We start from the raw sequence: 20,171 nt of genomic DNA on the forward strand, positions 1-20,171 counted from the left end.
TTACAGTCTTGAATAGTTTTCCGTTCTTCTTTGGTATGTTATGTTGGGTATGCTGTAATACATTATGCCTGAACATAGGCGGGCTTAGCGACAGGCCCGCGCAACCCGTTTTCAATGACGACACGGCCGGCCAGTCGCACGCTGAATTCCCTCGCTTGCACACTGAACTTATGTCATGGCTGTGCTATTTCGGTCGGAGCTATAAAATTAAAAAAGCTAACAGAAAAGAGCGGGGAAATGTTGTTCCATTTTCAAAAACTACGATAACTTGGGTACACAATAAATTAGTAACTTTTCAATAAAAATGAAGATTTTTAGCGAAAGTTTTGAGTTTCTTCGGCGTCGCATCTTTTTGGTAAGTTTTGTATTTATTATAATATAGCTGACCCGGCGAACTTCGTACCACCTTAGCGTAGAGATTTTCTTTAAATTTTTTTCCGTAAGAACCATCCTTGGACTTCCACAAACATTTAAAAAAAAGAATTATCGAAATCGGTTCAGCCGTTCACACGTGATGCCGTGACAACGCGAAACGGGTTTCATTTTTATATATATAGATTTTATAACTAACATTGCATCTGTTTTTATCGAGTTGCTAACGGTAGTAGCCAATTATTTCGTTGGTGCTATCCTACCTTGAAGAAAATAGGCTTAAACAGTAAATAATGTAATTTTCACAATATTTACCGTTAAAACTTAATTAAAGAATGTAAAAACTATACAATAGTTATTTTAATCTACAGATGATATTAAGTAAGAAACATTTTAAAGGGTCGAGTATATTCCGAGAAGCGATGATGTCAGAGGCTACGTGTTCTGAAAGACATTCAGCTCGCGGCATATTTTATTACTTTAGCTTAACTTTAACCGCGTCTTTATGTGGCTAATTGAGCTTCAACATTATTTTACAAGATAAAAATCACACTCTATATCAAAACAGCACGAGAAGGCGAAAGATTATCTTTGCGCTATAATAACTTAGTTGCAAGTAGGATTTAACTGTTATTTTTATTAATACTTAATAATAATAATTTGCTATCCATCTATGAATCTATTTTGAAAGTATTAAAAAACATACTTTAGAAAACTTTATATCTATTTTTGCACATTTCAAAGGGCTTTGTTATGTGATTCACCTAGAGTACCTAGACTATCCTATAATGAGTAGTCAGCATAAAACGTATCATGGAATATACCATAATCATGTAGGTACACAGGTAATAATCCATCCATCAACGGGTAACGTATAAAATTTTTACAATCTGCACTAAAAAGTCGCGTAGTTAGAAATTAAACAAACTGAATCAAGAACCACAATCAACAAAAAAATCGTCACCACTCCCTCTCAGAACATAAGTTTAGTCTTGTACCTACATTCTACATATTATTATACTTAATGATTCGGTCTTCGGATAAACGAAGCACGGAGTACCAAAACTCAAAAAAGGGTAAAATAAAAAAAAGAACTTGCTTTTAGGCACTTGCGTAAATTACGGCGTCTGACTTTGAACTTCATAGTAAATAAAAATTGTGCGAGAGAAAATGTTCCTGTAAGAAACAGAAGTTTAGTCATATACTTAGCTATAGAACAAACTATGATGACGGCTGACGACGCGTACGTGTGAACTTGTAGTTGATTGATCATCATCCACGCAAAGATAATGTTACACAGCACTAATGTAAACTAAATTATGATGATAACAAATGTGTACGAGTAGTTTCTTCTTAATTGTGTAGGTGTTACCAAGGTAACTATGCCGGTATCGGTAGTTGCACCACGACTAAAGTTCCAGCGATCAGGGTTCGAATCCTGCAACTCCTGCAAGGTATGAAAACATTAAATCATGTGTTACATGTTATTGTACCGAGTACCGACAATGGGTCAACCGATCCGAAATAGGATTGTGTCACCCATATGCGTTTACTATTACGTAGTAGCTGCTAATAAGACAACGAGATGTAAATGTAGAGTTGCATATGATTCACATCGTTAATTCTCGAAGGAATCGTGACTGTGGGTCTATCTTAATCGAGCGATTTCGATTTCGATTTCTCTTTCTCTACATGTCTCTCTTATCTTTCATAGGACTGAAAGAGTCGGATCAAAGTCGAATGTGACGAAATAGTTTTACGGAGAGCTTTTGAGTCAATGCCTTAGTTGCAGCGCTTCGCACGCTCTACAATATGCATGGCTCGAGCCAGCGACTTTCTTACTTTGTTCGTAATGCCTCAAAGGCTTTTACAGTGCTATACGAATATATCAAATTTTATAAGAGCATTTTGTAAGGTAATAGTGACGACCAATTTGTACTTTAAGTGGTTATTAATTTTAGAGATTCTAGACCAATAATGTTAAAGTAAAAGTTAGTTTTTACATTTCAATGAATTTAGACGACTCATGAATAATAATGTCCAGTTATTAATGGACAAAAATATTCGCCCTCAATTTTGCACATCGTGCGATTTGAAGAGACTGTACATTTTCAGAAGAACGATGTAGCCATTTTGGCGCTCTTATCACCGAGAGCGATCTCTCTGCCGATCGAGACGATCGGAGACATATTCGATAATTTATGGGGCAATTTTCATTAACCGCAGACATCATGTTACTTTTTAACCAAAATAACAAATTTAAAGACACAGAGAAAGGTGCTTTTGTTATTAAAGTTCATTAACCTTCTGTGTAGCTTATTAAACAGACTTTAAACACTGCGCTATTGGAACAAATCCCGTCAAATGCAGATGAAATTCTTTAAATTGTCAGGACTACAGAACTATACAGAACCCTAAAAATGAATCAACTGGACATTTTAAGAGACAAAGCGTTACACTAAAGATTTATACTGCAAGTAAAGTTCATTAACCTTCTGTTTAGCCTATTAAACACTGCTATTGGAACAAATCCCGTCACATGCAGATGAGATGCAATGATAGCTCGGCATTGGTAATTAATGCGCGCCGCGCATCGGCCATTCAGCGCTCAATGGGCCAGTGGTCCTGTCAAAGCGATACGCACCCTGAATAGAGTCTGGCTGTACTTGGTACTATCTACAGTTCTACACTACACTTCCGACGCACGGCTGTTTGTGTTGCACTTCTTTCATTCAGGCCGTGGACCGTAGTAACCTGAAAACGTCTCGTGCAGTTGCATCTTCAAGTGTTTTATTTTGATAGAGTTTAGTTCGTTCACTCGGTTGTTTAGCGATTTTCTTCAGACACCCTTTAAAGCTCTCCCTTAGCGTTTAAGTTTAGGAAAAAGCTCCAAGCGTCTCGTCTTGTAAGTAAGTAGGATTTAGGTCATGAAACAAAGCTGCAGTAAAAAAAATCAAATGGTAGGTACACACTACACACCTATAATTCCATAAAATATCTTCTTATCATTTGAGGCAATCTTAGGTCCAGGGTTCGAAATTTCATTCATGCACAATTTTTATCTGTAGGAGTCGTAGTAGATGAGCTCGAGCGTCATTTTGCTTACAAAAGAACCGAATCAATATTTAGATGGATATGCAATACCTACAATCACAAAGCAATCGTTAGGGTAGAGACGTGTCGGAGAGCGGACATCCTGAATGCAGTCTGCCTGATGTAGAGCTGTACGTAGACATCGGTTTACACGCCGGACGCGCGCGGTGTTTGTGTTCGCACTTCACGCCGCGTTGCAAACGAGATGTGGGTGGACATTCACACTGATATGACCCAAAAATGAATCTCAGCGAACTTTGCACGTGGATTACGAATCCAGGACAAGTCATTTGTTCTGGTATGCGAGGCTATGCAGAAATAAATCTATTTTTAAAAATTACATCCAAAATACTATTTTATCCATAGTAACAGAATTAGAGGGGTAAATATAGAGTTCCCTTGATCACTGTTTATAATTCGAAAGATTCCAGATTTAATTGAATGCTTCGCAGAAATAGCTACAGTTTGTTTTTGTTAAGATTGGGATGAAGAACACTCAGTTTTAACGATAGTCGGATTTAATTTTAAGTGATGACCAAAGTCCAAATTAATGTTAGTACCTACTAAATGGTAACGTTCTCTTAATTTTTAAAATAATTCATATTGTGTTCATTGTTTCAGATATCATGGATCTCATTAGTCATATACCTTTTTTATAGTACTTTTATTTATTATCTCCACGGTCGTGAGTTTCATTATTTGAGACGAATTTTAGGGGTAAGTGTTGGACCAAAAGTACTATTGTATTAAAAGTTTTAAATTCGGGTATGAAAAAAGGTCTCTACTATTAACAATGTACGTTCCAGGTAGGGCTATGTATCTCTAGAGGCACCGCGTCGGTGCTTAACATTAGTTCAGCGCTGGTGCTTCTTCCACTCTGCAAGAAACTCAACCTGGTGGTCTACCGCCTTCTTTCGGGGTTCTGCCCTGGAGTGTTCTTCTTCTGGCTGGAGAAGGCAAAGAGCTTCCACATGACTGTTGCTGTTACATTAGTATTATTTGCTGGTGAGTAAATCAATCAATGCCATTACGAGTTGACTCTACATTGAATATTTTGGCTTATTATGTGATAAACACTTTAGCTATGTATTTCGAAAATTTGGGCAGTTACTATTCTAACTAAGAAAACTGAAGGAACGCACATGAACAGCTTTAGTTAATTTTGTTAGTTGCTCTTAGTTCTTCGATTGGATTAGGCTATATAAAATTCTACTCGGCGCTGCTACAGCTAAAAAATTGAAACTTCTTTGAGCAGTTGAGATTTTTAAAACTTTCAAGGAAAGGCAGCATGACGTGAATTATTTTTGGCGGTTAGAGCAAGCAACTATTATTAAAACTACTTTTGTAAATCCCGATCATAACTGTCGAAGCGGTAATAATGCATTTATTTACGTTTGAGCTCCGAATGAATTTATAGGCGTATAAATCACGTCAAACGATGCTTTAGCAAATAACGAACGATAGCTTCAATGAGTCCCCCGCGCACAGTTTATAATAATCCTAGTGTGAAACCAACCAAAGTGGTTCCAACACTAAATCACCGTTAAACCTAAAAGGCTCTTGTTCTAGGCACCATTATGTCCTCGAGACGAAAGCTAATGGCGTCACTGCCGCTTAGCACCAGCTTTTGTGCCTTTACCTATGGGACCAAGGGGAGATCACGCTTGTTTGTTCTTATAAGATGTCTGCCCATAAATTACATGGTGCTTTTGTCTCACTCACCGCTGAATAATGTTAAATAACGTATAAACATGGCTGTATGAATAATTTTAGAACGTGTTTTCAGTGATACATTCCATATCTCACTTTGTGAACTTGTGGAATTTCTCTAGAGGCTACGACGAGGAAAGGAGCGAGATAAACTTCGCCAACTATAAAAATCAGGTTAGTTACTAAAGTTACGTCACTTTGAAAGTTTGTACAAATGCTTGTAGCTGAAGTTGTGGACAAATACGATAAATTTTCATAGCAAATGTGCAGCATAGTAGGTACCTTTCAAGCCATAGTTTGTTCTGCAGTCGACCCTCAAATTTCCCTTAAGACAAATTGAGGATTTGGCTTACACACACTCACACACACGCACGCTGGCCGAATGGGTTGCAGTATCTTCGTTTCTTCGTTTGTTTCAACTGAAAGACGTCCACTGCTGGACAATGGCCTCCCCCAAGGATTTTCACAAAGACCGGTCCTGCGCCGCTCGCATTCAGGCACCTCCCGCGACCTTCACCAGATCGTCGGTCCACCTAGTGGGAGGCCTGCCTACGCCACGCAGTGCAGAACCTTAAGTTCGCATATTTCTCCCTTAGTGGCCTAAGTGAAGTGGGCGCTGCACGCTGGTTGATTAAATTATTATTTTAAGACTATTTTACAATGTTATTTTTTTAGAATCCTCTATCGTTGTTGATGAGTCAAGCAGGCCTGACAGGTGTGTCGATGCTGCTGATAGTAGTCAGCATGGCGCTGACGTCCATGAGGGTAGTTCGGCGGAGACTGTATAATGGCTTCTGGTACACCCACCAGCTCTACATGTTGTTCTTGGTGCTGCTCATCGTTCATCCCTTGAGGTTGGTTGAAGTTTAATGATTGTTGAGAATGATATTCATACCGTATGTGCGTACGGGCAGCCTAGGTAACTACTTGACGGGCTTTGGTGGCAGGCAGGTAGATAGGTACAAGACATGTACAAATGTCAAAACACTGTTTTTATAAATAAAATATTTAATTTATTTAGTACTAGCTTTCCGCCCGCGGCTTCGCCCGCGTGGTATTTTGTCTGTCACAGAAAAACTTTATCGCGCGCGTCCCTGTTTCAAAAACCGGGATAAAAACTATCTTATGTTCTTTCCCGGGACTCAAACTATCTCTATGCCAAATTTCATCAAAATCGGTTGCGAGGTTTAAGCGGGAAAGCGTAACAGACAGACAGACAGACAGACAGACAGACAGAGTTACTTTCGCATTTATAATATTAGTTGGGATACACCGTCTAGTTGGCTAAACGTAACACTCGTCACCGGACTCTACGATTTGTCAGTTCCTTCGCACTTTTGGTAAGAAGACTTTACTACTTTTCCTCAACATTAAAGTTCTTAGAACTTTTCTATGTAATGTTGCTTTGTGTACGTTTTCCTTGTTCATACAGACCTACATCTTTATCGTCTTTACATGTAGAGCTTTATTGTTGTTTATTGCTCAAACAGAACTGACCGCGTTTATTGAAATTGAGTCAGCAACAATGACTCATTTTTGAGGCGACATGAGCAAGGGCAATATTAATAGACGATACCAAATCGAGACGCGAGCATGACAAGGTTTACCCGATGGATTGTTAATTAATCTTAATTTATTTTACAACAATATTTCACGTCAATAAACATATCATACTTATACCCACATACATTGATGACCAATTTAGTAAACACCCTGTATTTCAACATTTCGTTTTTGTTTTAGCGGAGTATTAAAGAAAGAGGTCATCGACGAAGACGCTAGTCTCACTAGTCAAAACATGCATTACTCAAACACTTCTTTAGAAAATGTTCCTCATAAATTCGTCTCTATAAAATCTCAGGTAAGTGTACAAAAAGCCTTTACTCATTCATCAAAATGAGAAAGTTAGTACTGACCAATGATAACGTCATGTTAGTAGGTAGATCTAAATTAAAATTTAGAGAAACTAGTTAGGTACGAGTAAGTAAGATACAAAATAGTGATTGTCGAATGTCATAACATTCAAGCTTTTTCACAGATCTGGAAGAACTCTACAAATAGAGTTTTTCAGATCTGTGAAAAAGCTTTTAAGTTACGATTTCATAACCGCTTTGCTATTTCCTCACGCCAAATCAACCTGAAATTCCTGAAGTTGCTGAAATTTTACGTAATTTACTGACTCAACGTGACTCTAAATATGTACTCAGTGATCATATTCGTTGTGTTTATAAAAACTTTAGCTTTTGTCACAATATTAAACTTAACTGAAACACCCTCTATTGACTGTAGTAATTAACCAGCAATCTCGGCTACGCCAGACGTGACATGCAGTACTTGTAAGTTCTCACTGTAATTGAATATATTAAGCTAATAGATCGGAATGGGCCACTCTACCGTCGACACGTCGCTACACGAAATTGCAGATCCTGCATCTAATTTCTCCCCTTTATGACGTGATATTATTTGGGAGATGGCGTAATTTTCAGGTAAAATGCCAGTAATGTGATAAAGCATTTTAACATTAGGAGAAAGTTTCAGTAGATAAATCATCTTTAAAAATTTTTTAAACAAAAATGTTAAGAATGCATTTTAAAACCCCTTTGCTTGTTGCCTTAACAAATTCGATTACCCCCTGGTGGAGCTTGAATCAGTGCCGTAACTAGGGCGGTGCCAGCGGTGCCCAGGCACAGGGCGCAGACCCTGGAGGGGCGCAGAAATGACCAGACCAAGCATTTTTCAAGGGCGCAGTTTTGAAAGCTCGCACCGGGCGCATAAAAGGCTAGTTACGGCACTGGCTTGAATCTACGACTTTAATAGTGTTTTTTTTAAAACCTCTTACTACTAACTACTACGAAGCAGTAGTTTACGATACTCCATAAGATTGATCAAAGGAGGTACATTGTTATGTTATATGGGCTCTATAATTTGTAAACTAAGTAGTGTTAGCAACGAAAGGATTAACGCTGATTTGGCTATCAAATTACACCTGAGGAACGCGGGGAGTCGTACGGGATAACAAAAAGATATTCCTTGTGGCATTCGAACGTGGGCCGCGAGCGAGTAAAGCCGAGAGCTTTCGAAAGTGTGTTGTGTACCTATGATTGATGGCTTGATTTAGCAAATTATGGTATTGGTGAATAAGTTGGTTTCAGACTATTTGTATTTAATATCCAATTTGTGAGTGAGTATGTGTACGAATCTAACATATCAGAAGTGAGTCCGACGCCCATTGGTATGTAAATTATTTTTATTATTATTGATGCAGTTGCATGAAACAACAAGTGAGTTTTCTGGAAGTGACCGCTCAATCAATAGTTGACTGGCAGAAAATAACATTGAGTCCTTATTTTATGCGCTTTTATTTTGCGCGATAAAGTTCACGACGACAAATGAATGGAAAATACAGTGAGAAAAAGGAAACTGATATTGTTTTGGATACTGTTACTTACGTTATTATTTGAGAAGATCTGCTTCGATGGTTTAAAATTTTAATTTAATTAAAATAAAAAAGTTCTGATTTTTAGTTTAAGAAATATTATAATTAACATGAATATTCACTTTACTTCTTGTACATTCTAACCTATCATTATTGTATGTTATAAAACCGATAGTACTTTTAAAAGTACTAATAATGAAACATTAAATAAAATTAAAATACTTGTGCCTTTTCAGTTACATTTATTTATATCATTATTGTATCTTTATGTAGTATTAATTTATTAAGGAGGTTACATTTATGTTTTACTTTAAAGTATAAAATACAATTTATTTACTTTTTCTTTTTAAAGTCTGTAATACCGAATGTTCTTTTAAGAGAAAACATTTTTTTATTATTTTTTACCTAAAATAAGCTCTATGCACTATTATATAGGGTCCCTGAAAATATGGGTGCAAAAGAAAATCTCTAACATAGAAAATTTTTTACTCGAAGTGCTCGGCGTTTACGACTTCAAATTGTTCGTTCTTCTGAAAGCACATTCGGCGATACTTAGAAGTCGACAAAATTTGCTCTTCGGTCTTACGAGGCTAATGTGCCTTAACCATTTCTGTGCCTGCGTTAGTGACGGCTCCTTGCTGCATCATTTCGAAACAATCCTTTTAGTCCTCTGAATCTGAGCAGCAGGGCTACTCTGAAACGCTGTTTACGTAATTTCGGTGCTATCTGTCACTGTCGCTGATGCTGGCATCTAGCTTTGCGTGAGAGGGATAGCAACATTTGAACCTTTGGATAACGTTTTTCGGAGTAACTCCACTGATGTCACTGATGTTTCTCCCGCTACGCTATCAGCTTGGTTTAAGTTTAATCTCGGAGGTGACTTCACTCACTCGATTATGGAGGAGTTCACCTACCTAGAGGACATCTGATGTCCTCATTTTCGACATCCGGAGTCCTCATTAGAAATAATTAAGGAGGTAGCCGACTTCCTCTTTAATTGCAGATGGATTCCATCTGCGACAACGACGTCTGCGACGATCTTCGGTGACCGCGCTATGGCGTACGTGACCATGTGTGATCGGAAATTATTTCCTACGTTACTTCATTTATTCTATACTAACTAAACGTCACTTTCTACCATTCATGGCATCAGTCGCCAAGAACCCTCGCTTGCGCGCACGGGTGACTTTTTTGAAGTCCATGGAGATGTATGGCGGTGCGCGCACGTAGCGACGTGACAGTGACAAACTTTTTTTTTCCATTCATCTTTAAGGAGGTGACAAAAAAGTTACGGCGACAAAAGTACCAGTCCATGGAGATGTATGGAGGTGACAAAAAAGTCACGGCTACAAGTCACCAGTGCGCACGAGCCCTTATTGAAACTAGGGAATAAACTAATCATGTACTCACTTTGCATTTAGCATTATGTTGTGAACCATAGGACGGATCATCACAATTAAATACAGAACAGAGAAAAACATTTTTCATTAGTTTTGAACCTTATGGTATCTCAATAAAGTTCAAAATATGGTGCCATCAGTTCTGTCTCCACCAGATAAAGAGTTAGATTTACCTAAAGCTTAATAGTCCAGTAGAATTAGCTTTTAAATCGGAAATAATTCCTACAAAAGATTTTATTGTTTTAATGGCTTCATTGGTTGCCCATTAAGACTCTCCTAAGTTTTCGACTTCGACGGAGTTGTGCTTAAGTGGTGGGGGCCCCCGAAAGTGGCATTTTTTCGGTTTTCCGGTTATACCGCGTAAAGGACTTACCCTATCAAAAAGTGGTCTTCATGACGGTTGAAGGGGTTATTCCGTATTCGACCCATGATAACTCAACCCATTTCTTCACTCATCCCAAATTAGTATTCCTAGCTCTACCGATTACAGAATTTCGTTATTCTACCNGATTATTTTTTTGTTGAATAGGTATTATCAAAAGGGTGGTTTCATGCGAATTTGAAGAAAATATTTCACCCCCAAGGGTGGAAAATTGGGGATGAACTTTTTTATACGCAATATTTTTAATTTTTAGTTTTTTTTTTGTGTTCACGCATTTGAAGTCGGTTTTATTTTTTTTTAAAGTTAATTATTGATATTTTAGACTGAGTTGCACCATCTTACTTTAACACTTTCCCGGACAGTAACCCAGACACAATAGAAGTTTAATTGTTATGACTGCTATAGCAGTTCACTGTCACGGAAAGTGTTAACAATCGTCAAAATCTGTCAAACTCCATACAAAATGCACCGGTCAGAGTAGGCACACCGTTGATTTTTAGTTGGCCGATAGTTGTGCCCGATTTTAAATTGTATGAATAATCGGCCAAATCGAATCGGCGTAGTGTGCGCACTCCCTTACATGCCCATACTGATCAACTGCCCGACAACTGCTGACGTCACCATTTTGATCGAGGCAAACTCGAGGGCTGCCATAGAAGCAGCGGCCGCCGAGACCCTAAGTCTGGTGACCGACTGGGGCGTCCGTAACAGACTGGGCTTTTCCCCTGCCAAGTCATCCACGATGACGATCAGGGGAAAACTCCAGAGACCCCCAGTCATTCGCTTCGGAGGTGCGTCGATCCGTTCAGTGAACGTCGCAACCGTGCTCGGCGTGGCAATCGACAGCAGTCTCCTGTTCTCGATGCATGCGCAAGGGATCGTAGATCGCGCGGCCAAATGCTTCGGGAAGATGTCGCGTGTGTCGGCGTCTTCCTGGGGCATTCGTTACCCAGGCCTTCGCATTTTGTACCAGGGCACTTTTGTTGCAACCCTTGCGTATGCAGCGGCATGCTGGTACGAGCGCCTCTCGGTGCAGTCCATGCGCACCACTATTCTCCGGGGGCAGCGGCCTGCACTGGTGCTACTGACCAAGGCTTATCGGTCGGTCAGCACAGCCGCGCTCCCGGTGCTTGCTGGCGTATTACCCGCGGACTTGGAGGTTTCCCGCGCTGGCATGACGGACGTGGCCCGCAGGGACACGCCCAGGGACGCGATGGGCAGACGGAAACGAGAAATTTTGGAGTCGGTGCTGGATACTTGGCAGACCAGATGGGAGGGGGAGACGAAGGGTCGCGAGCTCTTCCAATTCTTCCCCGACGTGGCTGGGAGACTCGGCATGCGCTGGGTCGTACCAGATTATGTTACTTCCCAGATACTTACGGGGCATGGGTGCTTTAACAAGCGCCTGTGCGATATGCGTCTCCGGACCGCCGCGGAATGCGAATGTGGGGAACGTGAAGAGGACAGGCACCACGTTCTGTGGTCCTGCCCTTTGTACGAAGACTTACGCCAAGCTCTGCTTCAGGGAATCGTGCTCGAGAGACCCGGACCTGCCTGGTACTCCGATCTCGTCTCTTCGGAGGCGAACTTCGCCCGGCTGCGTGAATTTGCGTACGACTGGCATAGGAGGAGGACAGCTAGCGCTGCACGGCACCAGATGGTGTCATCCGTGCTGTGAATGTCAGGCCCCAGAAGGGGGAGAACTGAATTATAGGGACAAGGACATAGAAAAATAACTTGTAGGGAGTCAAGAAGTGTGGCGCGGTGGAGTGCAATCTGCCGTAGGCAGCCGCAATTCCGCGCACACCTCCCGCGATTCGGCCAGTATAACCGCAAGGTTGGCATGGCCATGGGTGGTGGTGGGTTGATCAACCGAGTAAACTATCGGCCGACGAAAAATCAAAAATGTTATAGTTACGGTTAAAGTAAGTTGGTGCAATTCAACCTAAGTTTAAAGTTTCTACCACGGAAGCCTGGCACCATGGCAACACCATGCAGCCCACGTGCGACGCCCGCGCAGGTATGCGCTGATTGTGACCCGCATGTCATATGGTCGCCACAGAACGTTACGCATCATACTGACACGTGTGACGAATTTTGATAATGTTATATGATTTACAAGAATTTCTTTTAAAGCCTGATAGATGTGTAGAATGGCGAAGAAAGAAATATTAATTTGTCGTACGTTCTGGCCCAGAACTTCTGGGCCTGGCTTTCCTAAACCGTCTCCAAAATCTAGCCAACTAGAAAATCTTCCATCTGCTTCTGATAAATTACAGAGGGTCGTGCTCCTGCAGGAGAGACTAAATGCCTTAATTGGATGGATCGGAGCCACGACCACCATGCAACGACATGCATGGTGTAATCAGGGTATTCTCAAAATTATTCAACTTATTTATTTACCAAAGTCTGTCCAGTAGGCCTAAGATGCGCGCCGTGATAACTTTTATCGACGTCAAAATGTATGGGGAAAATCGATAAAATAGCGTGATAACCGCTTATCGCTGCGCGCATCTTAGGCCTACAGGCTTCGCGACTAAAATAAGCCATGATAAGGTGTAACCCTGAATACCTCTCAGGAAAATGAATAAAGCGCTTATAACCTACGGGTATAAATGCTCGTGCTCATCGACTTTACTCGTTACATTTATTATTTTGCCCCCAGCAAGATTCAAACTCGCAATCACAGGTGACTTTGCATTACTTGATAAGCACTTGCACGAATGGACAAGCTAATGGAGTACTTGATCTATCTATCGAACTATTTGCGCAGATCCTCTAATCGTTCACGGCATTGCAAACTGCACCTTATTTACATTATTATGCTTATTTACATAGTTATTGACCAACTTGCCTAAAATAAAAAGAAACAAGCCTAATGGAAGTTATTAAGAGAGGAAAAGAGACAAATATTTTTTCTGAGCAATACGCAGTCCAATGTACTTAGTAAATATTTTTGTCTCTTACTTATTAACAATCCAATATTACCAATAACTATGTATAGGCTAATTACTATAACAATCACCCTATTTGGATGACTTTCCTCTCTAGGGACTTCACCATCAAACAGAAATGTTAGATAATGATCTTTTAATGTGTACAATCTTAAGCTGTGATTTCCTGATGCCGTAATAAGATACAATGGCGTCGGATTAAAACTAAGTAGGTAATATAAAGAACACACGAACTTGAAAACATGATAAAGGAACTATCTCTTCAGTGATAAACATAATGATCTATTAATCAAATACAACGGTGTTTCTTTACGAGATCGAATCAGAAATGAGGAGATCCGTAAACGAACTAAAGTCGCTGACATAGCCCGACGGATTAGCAAGCTGAAGTGGCAATGGGCAGGGCACATAGTACGCAGAACTGACGGCCCATGGGGCAGCAAGGTTCTGGAGTGGAGGCCGCGTACCGGAAAACGCAGCGTGAGACGTCCACCCATAAGGTGGACCGACGACATCATAAAAAGGTAGCAGGAAAGCGCTGGACGCAGGCCGCTACCAACCGGGTAACATGGAAAGCATTGGGGGAGGCCTATGTTCAGCAGTGGACGTCCTATGGCTGAGATGATGATGATGATGATGAATCAAATACAATAGCGAAATATTTATCTGTAGATCTCGGTGCACTATTGCGTAGTCTTTGTTGTAATGTAGAGCATTGTTCTAAAAGATAACACTTCCGATGCAGAGCCCGGTAAAAACATAGTCATCAAAATATTTATGTTATCTTGCTTGCCTAGTTATTTTCGATTCAATTGTTTATGGTTTTGTTATTAGTTTGAGAAAAACAAGAACATATTTTTTAAGAATTATCCTCTTTGTTTGGTGTTTGATTATATTTCGACCATGTGGTAATAATATTATTAAAATAGGTAGGTCTGTGTAAACAAATAGGCACATTTATGTTAAAAAGGAGAAAAATCTTGACAACAAAACATTTTAAGACATGTTTTATCGACGAACAATGTATTTTTAGAAGACACTTGCTGCCTTATCTACTATATAAAAATAAGTCGGGTTTTCCTCCCTGACGCTATAACTCCAGAACGCACGAACCGATTTCCACGGTTTTGCATTCGTTGGAAAGGTCTCGGGCTCCGTGAGGTTTATAGCAAAGAAAATTCGGGAAAAGGGGGTAAAACAGGATCCACGCGTACGAAGTCGCGGGCGGCCGCTAGTTGTTTTTATTTTTTACTTCAACATATTTTTTAACGAATATTTTATTGCAGTATCCAATAAATACATTTTAACACACAATGCACTCGCCTATAAGAAAGAACATCCACAAGAATGTTTTACATAGTTGCCGATAAGCCAACAATGGTTTGGAAGCATCTAATTAAGAGGACTAATTAACGTTATAGAGCAAGCAGCGGCTAAATGGTGCGCAGGCGTTTCTTACTGTAGGGTGACCACACAACGACGCAATGTTATTTCGTACCAGTATGTAAGAAACTAAATCATACTGTTTGGTATGTAATGCGTTTTCAGCACAGGCATAATATTATACCCCGTTTTACCCTCTAAGGGGTATAGTTTCGTAAAATCAAAAAATTTCTTAGCGGCTGCCTACGTCATAACATCTACCTGCATGCCAAATTTCAGCCCGATTCGTCCAGTGATCTGGGCTGTGCGTTGATAGATCACTATGTCAGTCAGTCAGTCAGTCACCTTTGAGTTATATATAAGTGCCTCAGTCAGCTGACTTTGTTTTGTCTCTCCTCTCATATTATTTTTGTCATAGGTACTTTAATTGTCTTCAAAAAAGCTTTATTTACGCAAGTGATGTCATTTTGAAGACGGATTTTCAGTGTTTAAAAATTATATTAAACAAGGAAGATGTCTTTAAATATCTAGCGAATTACATGGCCACCCTACTCATGTGAACCGGCGCCAGGCGTGCGTGCGCGCAGCCGTAACACCCTTCGCTGACGAGGAGGCTCCCAACGCTGGAGCGGTGGGAACCATTATTGCTCTTTTGTTTAACTTATATCCGAGATAACACTATCATTACCATCAATTACCAAGTGCAACAAGTCCCGTGAATTCACATGAAAGGTTAAACATTAACTGTTAATCGCTAATTAGCTATTAGTTGTTAAAAAGGAGGAAATAACGAGAGATCTTATCAGGGTATCATCGCCACTTCAGTTAACGAATGCCGCCTATCATGGCGTGTGTTGATTTCAATTAATGGCAATAAATAAAATAATTAGAACTGCAATTTCTCTTTACAGTTACGTATCAGTTAAAAGCTAGAAATAAATGTGCAATAGATTTTTTCATTAGTAGATCGATATAGCACCACGTAAAGTTGTGATATGTGTGTACTTATAACTTAAGAAATAGAGCTACTAATACCAGTCCAGTCACCCTTTTAACTTTTTTTCAAGAATATGATTGTTGGATTACACACATCTACAACAGACACATTAAACAAAAAAAATCATATACCGCGAGTCAACTCGGTATAACGCCATCTATGAGCGCAAATCGGAACTAATATTTCTAAGGCGTCCCATTATGTAGTGTTTATACATTTTCAACTCATAATAACTGAGACTACACATGCTCCCCGAGCAAAGGTCGCGTCGGCACACAAACAAGCACTTTCTCATGGGACCGGCCGCCATTGTCTCTACACAATCACTGATAATGACATTGTATACTTTCTTTGTCAGGAAAATCGCTGATTAGGAAAAAAGTTGTGTAATCAATTAGCTCTTCATTTCGCTTAATAGCTCGAATGAGGGAAATTAGACGATATGATGGGAAAATGGAAAATTATGTTTGAAAATTGCTGAACAAGTTTGAATTAGCGTTGTTCTTTTTTCTAAATCAACTGTGAGACTTTAATAGCGATATTCGTCAAAAGAACTAAGTTAAACACTTTCTGATTATTGGCAAATCTTAGTAATAAATGGAAAGAAAAGTCACACACACACACAAATTATGAGCTGCAACTCCACTGCAGTCAAAATTGTATTAGGCGTGCAGCAGAATTTAATCGTACTGATTTGTATAAAAAATAAACATAAACCATCAACGTATTGGTCATCTGGTACTTATAACAGATGGAGCAAAGATAATCTTTGAAATGTGTAATAACCGAGTGGGTACATCCTTGTGGATATTACAAAAAGGCTGGTTTAGCAAGTATCCAAGAGTTGAAGACATCTGCTAATGTGTACCCTAAGCAGTCCTATTAAAGTCTGTTTTAAAGCGCAACTTCAGCAGCTTGTACAGGACACTATTAAATTAATAACCCCTTCATATTTCCAAGACGACCGTGAAAAGAGGGCATAAAGTGTCCTCTGCCGTGTATAATTGGTGTGTAATTGAAATGGAGGTAGGCGCTCATTACTGGCAGGATCGGGCGGGGCAGGATGTGGGTGACGGTAGTTAGACAAGGCGCCTGGGCGCGACCTACGATAGGGTTGTGGCAGTGGGTAGTAAAAATTAAATATGGTATGATGACGCAGAGCGTAACAACCCGGTCGAGTTAACTGCGCATCTTGTGGCCGTGACGTCACATCGACGCTCTGGTACGACAGAGTCGCATTCCAGCGAGGTGCGCAGTAACTCGACCGGGTTTTACACTAAAAAATTTTTGGTGTTTACGGACTTGGTACACAAAAAGTGAGCTGTAAGAAACCAGCAACAGAGATAAACTACGTATTATTACACAGCTCAACAAAAAAAAATTTTTTTTTGTTGCCCTGGTTATTTCTTCGGATTTATATACTTTGAAGCATACAATTTACGAATATATTAACGAAAGTACTGAATTGGCTCTAGTTTTTATGATATTAATGTTTAAGTGATAAACAATTTATAATATGGGCTCTTTGAAACATGCGTTGTTAATAAGTGACCAGGAACCTGGACTAAATTAGTTTTTCTGCACAATTTTAAACGTAATGGGACCAGTATCAGTAACAATGATATTACGATAAAATAATGTCATTATACCACTGACAATGTGGTGGCTGGAATCAAGGAATGGCGGTTATAGTGCGACAAGGCTCTTATTGTATGTTGGGAGATTTAGAATGTCATTACCGAAGGAAGTAATGACAGTAATATTGATGTCATTACTTGTCATATTGTCTGGACGCCTTAGATTTTTACTTCGCCTTACACTTAAGTAGGTATACGTCTAATACCCATTTTGTATGTATATGGAACTATAGGGCAAAGAAAATTCACTAGGAACAAGATGTGTGGGCAAATTCGAATATACATGCACAAACTTATAAAAAGCTATTACTTATTCTGTGTGTGAAGCTTGGAGAGGTTTAGTGTTGATTTTAATATTTTTTAGGTAACTAGAAAGCACTAAATTACACAGTTTAATGGGCAAAATATGTCGAAGCAAATATGAGCATAATAAGCTGCACTTTCTTCGCAGTCACGTGGGTAGATGTTTATATTTTTATGAAATTGCAGTGACGAGCAGGTATAATGATTCTATCAAGACGTAAGAGTGATGGAATAAAGATATCAAGGTAGATAGGATCGTTTCCTGACTGATTAAGTAATGTTGGTCACATAGCGAAATTGACCCACAACATTTAATTTAAAAAAAAATCTACAAAAGGTGTTTCTCTGAAATCTAACATTATTTATGCATTTTTTAAATCTTTTTACTTCTCTGTAAATTAATTAAAATCATTCAGAACAAAATTTGAGGTTCTTTTTAGATAAAATTTGATTTTATAAAATGTACTTTCTTAATTTTCTACTATTTATAGTGTAATCAGAAAAAGACGATTTAAAAAAAAACTAGAGCCAATCTGCTAAAAGTAATAATAGTTTCGTAAATTGTGGGTCTTAATTGACACAAAATCATTTAAATATCAAGGGCAACAAAAACACTGTTGACCAGTGTTATTGATGATTAAAAGCTCACAATATTTTTCTCAATAAAGGAAAATAACGAACAGTTTTTAGTAGGAATTCTATCAATGGGTTGAAATTAAGTATTTTAATTTAGCAGCAGACGCAGGCCGCTACCAATCGATCAACATGGAAAGCATTGGGGGAGGCCTATGTTCAGCAGTGGACGTCCTATGGCTGAAATGATGATGATGATGATGATGAATTTAGCTGTACCTTTATCTAAGCTTTGTGACAACCCTACATGTGACATAGTAAGAGCTTCCATGTAAACGATTTACGGCATAAAATAAGGAAAATAACAAGATTGGCAACCGTCTCATAACCGCAACAAATTATACTTTACAAAATCGATTAACTATGAATGGAAGACTCAATGATGAATAATCGATTATTTTAATTTAATATCATGCTTAGAATGTTTCTGATCGATTAGTGATGTTCTTGTATCGTGTGGGTTGTAATAACTGGGGTCAAACACCGGGTGTCAAATTTTATGATCTGCCACAGGCGTTGGCCCGAGGACTTAAAAGCACGACATTATATTGCTGTCGGATTATGTCCAAAACATAAAGTGATTTTAAACTAATTAATATAAATGAAAGCTAAAACTAATTAACTAAGCGTGGATTCAAACACAGTAACCATTATGCCTCAGGCATAATTAATTAGTGGGAATACTTAAACCTATCAAACAATTTACAAAAACACAACTGCTTTAATAATATGAAGTCTAAATAAAAACACGTTTAAGTAATTAATTACGAATGTCTTATAATTTATGTAATTTGTTCTTCTTACAATTACATTAAATCAATTTATTGATGATGTATGAATTCAAATCAATAAAGAAAATACCTTTGAATTGATGCCGCCACTTAAATCTTTATCTAATTAATCACTTTTTGATCAAAAGGTGGAACAAAAAATTTCTTAGTTTTTCCTTAAACAAAATTAGGACAAAAACATATTTATCTATTATTAATAAATCCTTTTAATGGAATTTTATAGATATTTTAGTTGTTTTGTTTACAAAATAACGCTAAAAACTTTATTAGTTTCTAATAATAACTTCTCTGTCTTGTCAACCAAATCGCAATTTTCACTGAATCTTTATTAGAGTTATTATTACAAAAATACACTATTGTTAAAAAAACGCATTACAGCGATTAATTTCTTCAGTGATTTAAACATAAATAAGTATATTTTAATAAGGTCAACTATGACAAACAATCACAGCCTAGTACACCCATTATTTCTCATCGCATGAACTGGATTTGGCAACGCATTGTTCTGCCCACAGGCAAATTAAATTTGGACAATTTATCATAATGAGATCCAAGTGGCTGCGCGAGCGCAGGACGAGTGTCAGACGTCGGGCGAAGGCTAAATTAATTATGTTCAACTGTACGTTGACCCAATAATTTTGAAATATTACACCTATTGCATAGGGACAATCTAAATATTGCCACACTTGGGCAGACATTCGACTGTACTTAGTGCTTTCTTAATATGATTTTTAAGTAAACAAGTTTTAAAAGCTTATGTAATAAGTATAAGTATTTTTAATCTATAGGGGAGACCGGGTACAATAGTACCACGGGTCAATAGTACCATCGGCGATATTTCTTCATACAAGCGACGTTAGATTGTGTGCATAGCGTCAGAATATGCGTTTTTTGTGTTTCCATCCGCTCACCAGTCGGCGGCGCTTGTGCTGAGAAACGAAGGTGTACAGGAAGGATTTTTGTTTTTTGCCCAGCCGCAGTAAGTTTTTATGTCAAATATATGAGCCCATAAGTTGCCTAATATGCTATTTGTTACCAAAGTATTGTTGTCAATAGTTTATCCAGGCTCTAAACTTTGTA

At 38.7% G+C, this 20,171-nt stretch overlaps 1 protein-coding gene across 1 annotated transcript in view; it reads left to right on the top strand.

Annotated features, from left to right (window-relative positions):
* The first annotated feature begins 65 nt into the window (after positions 1–65).
* Positions 66–20,171, top strand: part of LOC114364047 (NADPH oxidase 4) — a 25,515-nt gene continuing 5,409 nt past the window's right edge. The window contains exons 1-6 of the mRNA XM_028320030.1: positions 66–355; positions 4,087–4,182; positions 4,272–4,470; positions 5,252–5,349; positions 5,851–6,029; positions 6,919–7,036. Of these exons, the coding sequence (XP_028175831.1) occupies positions 305–355; positions 4,087–4,182; positions 4,272–4,470; positions 5,252–5,349; positions 5,851–6,029; positions 6,919–7,036 (741 nt within the window). The 5' untranslated portion in view covers positions 66–304. The remainder of the gene's footprint in view (positions 356–4,086; positions 4,183–4,271; positions 4,471–5,251; positions 5,350–5,850; positions 6,030–6,918; positions 7,037–20,171) is intronic.

The sequence above is a fragment of the Ostrinia furnacalis genome, unplaced genomic scaffold (genome assembly GCF_004193835.3).
Source record: "Ostrinia furnacalis isolate ACB-3 unplaced genomic scaffold, ASM419383v2 OfSCF7341, whole genome shotgun sequence".
Taxonomy (NCBI): Eukaryota; Metazoa; Arthropoda; class Insecta; order Lepidoptera; family Crambidae; genus Ostrinia; species Ostrinia furnacalis.